The 10,016-nt window shown below is 38.3% G+C and overlaps 1 protein-coding gene across 1 annotated transcript in view; it reads left to right on the top strand.

Moving 5' to 3' along the window:
* The first annotated feature begins 7,688 nt into the window (after positions 1-7,688).
* The window catches only part of LOC139475601 (uncharacterized), a 69,204-nt gene continuing 66,876 nt past the window's right edge, over positions 7,689-10,016 (top strand). Inside the window, exons 1-2 of the mRNA XM_071258790.1 lie at positions 7,689-7,727; positions 9,210-9,296. Of these exons, the coding sequence (XP_071114891.1) occupies positions 7,689-7,727; positions 9,210-9,296 (126 nt within the window). The remainder of the gene's footprint in view (positions 7,728-9,209; positions 9,297-10,016) is intronic.

Below are 10,016 nucleotides of genomic sequence, written 5' to 3'. Positions count from 1 at the left end.
CATCTGTGAGGTTTAAGTTGATTTTGACAGCCCGGGCCAAGTCGGACCCAACACAAGCAAAACACTTCTGATAGAGACTATGTTGAGAAAGTAGAGAGAAAAGGGCATCACTTTGAGCACCTTGTTTTTTTTAAGTACATCGATCTGGGACACTATAAAGCGGTATTTAGGTAGATGTAATACTAATCTAGAGATGTGAATCCATTTGATGATACACCTGTGAAGTTTAAGTTGATTTAGACAACCCGGGCCAAGTCGGACCGAACACTTCTGACATAGATTTTCTAAAGAAAATACAGTAAAAATGCTTCACTTTGAGCACCTTGTTTTCTTTAAATACGATGTACCCTATAATAACAGCGATCTGAGACACTATAAAGTGGTAGTTAGGTGGATATAATAATTATCTAAAGATGATTTTCCTAAGAAAATACAGTAAAAATGCTTCACTTTAAGCCCCTTGTTTTCTTTAAATACGATGTACTGTGACATTATAAAGTGGTATATAGGTAGATAGAACACTAATCTATAGATGTAAACACATTTGAAGATACGTCTGTGTGTTTAAAATTGATTTTGATCGCCCGGGCCAAGTCGGACCCGACACAAGCAAAACACTTCTGATAGAGACTATGTTGAGAATGTAGAGGGAAAAGGGCATCACTTTGAGCACCTTGTTTTCTTTAAATACGATGTACCGTGACATTATAAAGTGGTATTTAGGTAGATATAACACTAATCGAAACATATGAATCCATTTAATGATCCATCTGTGAGGTTTAAGTTGATTTTGACAACCCGGGCCAAGTCGGACCCAACACAAGCCAAACACTTCTGATAGAGACTATGTTGAGAATGTAGAGTGAAAAGGGCTTCACTTTGAGCACCTTGTTTTCTTTATGTACAGCGATCTGAGACACTATAAAGTGGTATATAGGCAGATATAATACTATTCTAAAGATGCGAATCCATTTGATGATACATCTGTGAGGTTTAAGTTGATTTTGACAACCCGGGCCAAGTCGGACCGAACACTTCTGACATAGATTTTCTAAAGAAAATACAGTAAAAATGCTTCACTTTGAGCACCTTGTTTTCTTTAAGTACAGCGATCTGAGACACTATAAAGTGGTATTTAGGTAGATATTATTCTAGTTTATAGATGTGAATCCATTTGATGATACATATGTGAGTTTAAAGTTGATTTTGAGAGCCCGGGCCAAGTCGGACCGAACACCTGTGTGACTGTTGGAGTATAGGGAGAAGAGGTCTTACTTTAACCAACGTGTCTGCTTTAAATACGACGATCAGTGACAGTATAAAGTGGTATTTACTTATATATAGAACGTTCTTATAAATATAAACACTATGCGCACAGATGGAACGTTGTATCACGATAGCTAGAAGTATTTGATACGTTTCAAATCTTATTTCGTTTAACGATTGTTCTTTTACATGTTACAAAGATCAGCGACGCTTACACACTGCTCCACTTACTGGTTTTTAAGCGATTTACTCCGAATTACTTATTTATGGTGCACTTTTTTGTTTGGTGATTGTTCATTAATGTCATATGTGTATGGTGCATCAATAATACGTAGGTATGGTCGCCGATAATTAAGTAATTAGCCAGTAACACTTTGCCCCTCTTGGCCCGGCCCAGCCCGACTTTTAGGCAATGCCGTTATCATGACACCTCCGTGACAGCGCTCATTTACAGATCAGTAAACCAAATATCCAAAATCGAAAATACATCCTTTAGAAAGACACATTAACAGCTCTAGTGAAAAGTGATCATAATTATTCTTTTGAACTTTGGCCACGAATTTTCATATTTATAATAAGAAGCATCCTACGTTTCCCCAGGGGATCTCACTGTCAGTATGACAATAAATAAGGCGTGACGATAAATCTGATGTATAATATAACTGTTGCATTTGATGTCCGTTTTACCAAACTTTCCATACTCATAATATATAATTGGTAAGTTAAACGTATTACCAACATTAATGAAATAGCTGACGACGAAATATCCTGATCTCTGAGAGTGAAAAGGGCATGCCATCCTCGGTCTTCCTGTTATTGTCGGACCGGACCCTGACCGCCGGGGTGCAATGTCCATGCTTGGCAAACTCACATACAAGGTCAACTGAGGCCGACAGATGGAGGACTTCACATTGTTCGTTCTGACATCCGACATACAGTACATGTCACGGCTGACCCTGGCCTGACCCCTTGGACGGACAACAAGCAATGTATACATGTTGGCCACTAGACTAAAAACAAGTCTCTGAAATGGACATACTTTACAGATAAAAACAGTTGTTAAATTATAGTTATGAAATATGATAAAAAGGAGCCCAACTCTTCATTTTCAGATACTGCAATAATCTAGACTTGCCAAGTATTGTAGACTTGCATGGGCTGTATTGGATATATATGTTTCAGGGTCTTTGTGACAGAAATGATGAACACATTGCTCGTCTAATACATTTTGTACTTCGTGGACATCTTACATTAGCTGCATGAAGACTCATGTGTTTTATTTGTAAATATAAGGGAACATGAACGTATCGTCATACAAAAAGCCGGGCACAAGAAAGTATACACCCATGTCTGATGGCTGTAGGTGGTATTTGATACAGGTATCATAGTTGTGTTTTGACCTTTAGTTTGCAGTGTTTCGGCGACTGCTTTCAATTTTGTAACCTTTTCATAATGATTGTAATTGTTTTGTCAAATCCAGGTTTCAAGTGTATAGTTTCTGTGGCCCTGCAGTTTAGAAGTGGTACTTTTGTTGGTATGTTTACAACAGAAGGATGATTTACATTTTACATATGCACACATCATGGCAAACATTCCATCTGAAATCTATCACATGTTTCTCGATATATCGCTGAAGAAGGTGTAACCTACGTACCCGAGATGACACTGCATCGACACTGGGGTCTTCTACTGGTACTCCCTGGTTTCTCTACTGATAACTCGACTAATCATATATTGGGTAGTGTTATGGATGGGATATTCCAATCCGGCAAATATGCAAGTGAGCTCACCTAGCAGTAAGGATATTCAGAGAGCTATGTACATACAAGTGGGGTTTTCTTCGTATACCGTTCCCCAAATGATTGAATAGTGGCTTCCCGATGTGTGAGTGCTGATGTAAACAGCTACGGCTGCAAACCATTCAGCACTATATCATACATGTGGCGGTTCACTCAGGCTTAATATTCCTACGCGGTTTCTAAAGTTAACATAGTGAATAGCAATATGTCTTAAAATATTTTTAGAAAGACATTTTGTGATAAAGAGATCATAACTCTCGAGTTTCCGTATCGTAAATATCATATATAAGGAATAAAACAAATGCACTGTGATCACAAAAGCCTTGCATAATACAATATGGTTCCTAATACTATGATATTAAGGAAAACACACTTGGCAAAAAAATTCTCTTTATATATGATATGTCAACGAGGTTTCACAGTCTCATTGGTACTTAGAATGATACATAACATGCAGCCTCCACGTAAAGATGTATATTTTAACACAAAAGCATCAATTATATTGATTCAATATCAACCTAGGGGGGTCGGGTAGTCTAGTGGTTAAAGCGTTCGCTCGTCACGCCGAAGACCCAGGTTCGATTCCCGACATGGGTACAATGTGTGAAGCCCATTTCTGGTGTCTCCCGCCGTGATATTGTTGGAACATTGCTAAAAGCGGCGTAAAACCATACTCACTCACTCATCAATACCGAACTAATACATCTGTTTCTCAGTGATATAACATGTCTGTATTAACTTTTATAAATATGCTGTCACGTCACATGTGACATATTAAGAATTGAAAATTGGAATATTTCGAAATAACTGACCAAATCTTAAACCTGCCAAGCTTCAAATTGATTTGACCCGCATCGGACATCATCTAGGACCAGCATCTCTTATTGTGCTGTCAGACATAGTTAGGCAATCACATTTCAGGCGTTAATACCTTTATCTGTATCTTCGGCTCTGTTTGTCAGCCACCCTTATCAAATCACCTGTACCACGTATACAGACGGTGACATACAGTTATTCTTCTTCATATTAAACTTTTCTCTTAAACACCGTTATCCTCAATGCCTTCGCCAAACTAAATTATGTAATTGTCGACACAGCGTCACTAAACTTCGCATTAACACATTTATCGCCATTTTACTCAGAAAATAAGATTATCTGTAGTAGCTAGAATAGGTATTATAAATACAGACGACACACAGCCACACATCACTCTGCGGCTGACTAATAACCTCTGTTTCTTCACTCAGGTAAATACAAATATAGAATAGCAATGCAAGAGAATACCCAGTTTAGTTTATCCGCCGAAACAGGTTCCATTTGGTGTAAAGTGACTGCGTGCGTTGGGTTTAACGCCGCTTTTAACATTAGTCCAGTTTTATCGCGGCGTGTCAGCTTAAGGTGGGAGGAAAGCCCAAAGTGAAGCAGGTCTCGGGCGTTTACCACTTCGGTGAAACCCACTAGCACGGGCATGGTGCTGACAAACCCAGAAACATAATCTGGGCGAATCGGGAATCCGAACCCACAATCATAGGTTTCTGGCGTGCCCAAGGGACGCAACTCTGCACAGCGAGTCGCGGCGCCTTAGACAACTGCGGCACCCGTGCCCCCCATTTAGTGTAAAGGGAAACGTAGCCGTGAAAATTATATTAGATTCACACAATTTGTACAAAAAGGCATTAGGTATAATATTGTCTGACGCCGCACAGCAGAACTCCTGCCATTCAACGACTGCCTGAAGTGAAGACAAACCAGACAATCAGTAAAACACGTTTCTGTTTTGTTATCTGTTACGTCTTGCTGTATGCTATTACCCTGGGCAATACCCGCACGTTCTTGTGGTAACTGGAACTGGATTAACTTTATTACGTTGTTTACCTTGGAATCATGACTAACATAGGTATCTTGTGTGAATACCCAGTCGGGTAATGGATCAGTTGGAGCGTGCTGGGTGCCGTTGCGCAAAGCGATCTTAGTGCTAAGGTGATCGTAACTTCCAAACCTTAACATAGACTTACGACAGTCGTAGCGCTAAGTTTGTTTTGTATAACGGCCCCCAGGTATACTATAGTCAACTATATGGAGCGTGCTGGGTGCCGTTGTGCAAAGCTATCTTAGTGCTAAGGTGATCGTAACTCCCATACCTTAACATAGACTTACGACAGTCGTAACGCTAAGGTTGTTTTGTATAACGGCACCCAGGTATACTATAGTCAACTATATGGAAACTTTTATACTTTGTATAATAATGATCACATCCCATGTATCAATCATGGTCAATCCTTCTATATCATACTCATCTGATGTTCTTAGTACATCTGTATATCAATAATCAATTGTAAACATTCTCTAATAATTGTTTGTAAGCATTCTATTGTTGACTGATGATATAAATGACTCTGTGACCGACTGATAAACTCACTGTTTATTTGTTACTCAGGTCTTGTGTTGTTGTGTGGGTTGGTCGTGTACAGTGGTACCTCTGCTAAGCGAGCTGGTCCCCTGCTACGAGTTGTAATATATGTACATTTAAGTTGTTTATTATCCAGTCACCTGAGCCAATAGTTGGTGCCGTTCCAAAAATTGAAATTGTTCCAATTTGCCTTTTTCACCATATCAAATTCTACATATGTAATGGCTATGTATGATATACATAAGGTTTAGGCAAAAGCCGATTTTAAAGTCGAACGTCATTTGACACGAATTATATGTTGAAGGATCCGGCGGTACAAAGATAGCGGTGAACTTATGTAAAATTACTACACGGCTGTTGCATGGGGTATTAAGCAGAAAGCGGAATAACATTAACACATACACTCTCTGTGTATTGTCTGAAGCATAAGTCATATGTAAATTGTTTGAGGCATCCTACATGTGTATATTGTGTGACGCATACTACAAGTGTATCTTGTGTGAGGCATACAACATGTGTATATTGTGTGAGGCATATTACATGTGTATCTTGTGTGAGGCATACTATATGTGCATATTGTGTGAGGCATACTACATGTGTATATTGTGTGAGGCATATTACATGTGTATATTATGTAAAAGATACTACATGTGTATATTGTGTAAGACATACTACATATGTATATTGTGTAAGACATACTACATGTGTATATTATGTGAGGCATACTACATGAGTATCTTGTGTGAGGCATACTACATGTGTATATTATGTAAGACATACTACCTGTGTATATTGTGTGAGGCATACTACATGTGTATATTGTGTGAGGCATATTACATGTGTATATTGTGTGAGGCATATTACATGTGTATATTACGTGAGGCTTACTACATGTGTATATTATGTAAGAAATACTACATGTATATATTGGGTAAGATATATAACATGTGTATATTATGTAAGACATACTACGTGTGTATATTGTGTGAGGCATTTATGTGTACATGTATATAGTGTAAGACATACAACATGTGTATATTATGTAAGACATACAACATGTGTATATTGTGTGAGGCAAACTACATGTGTATATTATGTGAGGCATTCTACATGTGTATATTGTGTCGCATACTAAATTAGTTTATTGTGTGAGGCATACTACATGTGTATATTTGTGAGGCATACATGTGTATATTGTGTAAGACATACTACATGTGTATATTATGTAAGACATACTACGTGTTTGTATTGTGTGAGGCATACTACATGTGTATATTGAGTTAGGCATACATGTGTATATTGTGTAAGACATACTACATGTGTATATTATGTAAGACATACTACGTGTGTGTATTGTGTGAGGCATACTACATGTGTATACTGAGTTAGGCATACATGTGTATATTGTGTAAGACATACTACATGTGTATATAATGTAAGACATACTACGTGTGTGTATTGTGTGACGCATCCTACTTGTGTATATTGTGTGAAGCATACATGTTTATATTGTGTAAGACATACTACATGTGTATATTATGTAAGACATACTACGTGTATGTATTGTGTGAGGCATACTACGTGTGTGTATTGTGTGAGGTACACGTCATATTCACACAGTGCCAGCCATACACCATATGTATTTTGCGTCAAGAATGTAACATGTGCATATTATCCAAAAGCTCCCAGCGCAGTAATTAAATGAAAGCAATATCAACTGACAGGTGAATCCTAATGGTGCCATTTTGGTAGCATAATAATTGCTTTAAAATCGAAAGTTCTCGTTAATGGAATTATTTGTCTATACGAGGAATAAGATTAAAATTATCACTGAATTCCTTGAGTTTGTCTTTTTTTCTTTCTGGTGTTACGCGGCAATTTGTAAAGCTCTAGCAATGCTGTCTGTTATTTTGAATCTTGAACAGACAAACTTGTGGTTGACACAGACATTACTATACGTGTCTTGTTAGGTACCCCTTGTATGACAACGAGTGTATAGATAGATTAACTGTAAAATCTCACGGAAAATATGTCAGTAATACAGTTTTCACGTGTAATTACTCCGTCTATGCATTACTGGTGTTTTGTGAAAAATAGTAGCGGCTATCGAGTAGTGAGTGAGTGAGTGAGTGAGTATGGTTTTACTCCGCTTTTAGCAATATTCCAGCAAAAAGCGGCGGGGTACACTAGAAATGTTATCGGGAGTAAAGTAGATGTTGCAGAATGGCGTTGCTCAGCGCTACCGACTCGCCGTATTCGATTGACCAGCTGATGTCAAAATAGTCTCGTTCGCAAGTGATGATATTACACAATCTGTACTAAAGGTGTTTTGTTCTTAAACGAGTGGTCCCACTACCAAACACACAGAACCACACTACAAACCACCCTCAATCTAAATAGGGTCCCTACTCTAAACCCTCAAAATAAACTAGAAAACTTCAAGGCCCTAGGCGTATTCCTAATCAAAACAAACCTAATTAAGCGCATCTAAAAGCTAATTAATCTGCCAATCCAAAATGCAATAAACATACAAACACCCACCTCACCCGGCCCCCTTAGTTCCCTCCTCCACCCACCTCGGCATTTATTCCAAATTTAAAAATTCCAAAAATTCAATATAATTAAGCAACCCCTAAAAGCCCCCTCTTGGGTTGCACACACCACTTTCGCCCTTTTCGGAATACACTAAATGGTCTGGCCAGGCCCGTGTGCGAAATACGCTACAGTCGGAAAGCGCACGTTAAATCTTCTATATCAGTCAGTCAGTCAGAGAGAGTAATACTGAGCAGCTTGACACGCTGTCTGAATACGATCATCAAGTCACCGATGGGGACACCTCGGTTTGCCGGCACCTATTGTTCTGGGTTAAAAATTACCCAACCATTACTGACAAGTGTACAATAGAGGGATGAGGATTATAAAGGGATTTAAAAGAGGGCAACATGACTTTCGTTATTATATTTCTCATGTACATACAGCATACATTATAAATCATACATGTGTTCCTACATACAAAATATATAAACTTAAAGTCAGAAATTAAATTAATTATTTGGCCCTGGACCGGTACGGGCTGGCTTGAACACTGTAGTACGTCAGTACTCTGCTGATGAGGTCGTTATTTTCTGAGGAACGTAGACCTGAAGAAAAACAATAAAATATAACTCTAAAAAATGATAATAATATTAGGTAAGGAATTTATTTTGTAATGTAATTATTTTGATAAATTATCAAGTAAATGATACTCATAAACCGACCCGATCCATGAATATTCGTCGAAAACATGCCTCGGTTACTGCGGACCAATCCCAATTGGGTCCATGCATACCGGAAAACAGACACACCTGCTATGTACTACCGTTCTGTTATGTATACAACGCATGAATACATGAGCGGCGACAAAGAAATTGTCTGTGTCTCATATTGCATTTGACATTTCAACTTGTGTTGATCGTAAATCGTCATTGTGATCATTGTGCTGAATTTCAGTACCAGGCTTTCGTCACAATATTTTGTAAGCGTTACTTTTCTGTACATATATATTGCATTATAAGTGCAACATTGAAAACTGGTGTTGAGTCATGGTTGAGAGTTGGCATTGTAATTACTTGGGGTCCTCTCATTGGAGACCCGGAAGACACGTGCATCTATTATTAAATGGCGTAGAGATATGTTATATTCACGTAGGCGTCTCTGGTATACAAACGTGCTCGTTGATCCCGACATTGGAATAGTGTTGTACCGAATTTAACTGTTCGTGTAGCCTCTGGATACAGTTTGGAGGCGACAGTGACACAATATACCTCCAAGACGAGACAAAGGTAGGTGCTTGAAAATATATAAATGTTTTAGAAACCTTAAATGATGTTATTTTTAAGCGGACGTTAAAACAAACCACACGCACCCACCCACCCACTCACTCACTCACTCACTCACTCACTCACTCACTCACAAAATGAAAACAAGCTTAAGTAATATTTCAGCGACATCACGGCAGTCTGTAGATGTCCGAACATAAGCCGGGCAAACCAGCGTTTGGGTGCATGAGCACTTACCCAGGCCGTAGGGTACGATGATACGCAGATCAGACATATTGGATACTTATTAGAGACATTTTCCTCACCAGGAACCCCATGGTTTTGCATCACATGAATGTTTATACAATATGCATATCAGAGACTTAATCACATAATCACGTCAGTGTTGGAGCTAAGATCGTTTTGACTTGTAACTTACACTGAAAATAAAAATAAAAAGGGCAAAGGTTTATATCATTTTACTATTTGTTTGAAAGCCAAGCACAACATTTTTGATGATGGTATGTTTTAAATGCTTATGTTTTATATTAGACTGCGATGTTCACTCACTTATAAAACGAAAAGGTTTAGTTGGTCCACAGACAAGATTATGTTAAGCAGTTTTGTACATTAGTGAGTGTGTGAGTTTGGTTTTACGCCGCTTTTAGCAATATTCCAGCAATATCACGGCGGTTTTGTACATAAACTACCACTGTATGAAAGAAGAGTTTTACATTATTGCTT

The sequence above is a fragment of the Haliotis cracherodii genome, unplaced genomic scaffold (genome assembly GCF_022045235.1).
Source record: "Haliotis cracherodii isolate W230 unplaced genomic scaffold, xgHalCrac1.p SCAF_3, whole genome shotgun sequence".
In the NCBI taxonomy this organism is placed as follows: domain Eukaryota; kingdom Metazoa; phylum Mollusca; class Gastropoda; order Lepetellida; family Haliotidae; genus Haliotis; species Haliotis cracherodii.
The sequence above is the reverse complement of the archived record's forward strand: the minus strand, read 5'-3'. Positions and strand labels throughout refer to the sequence as shown.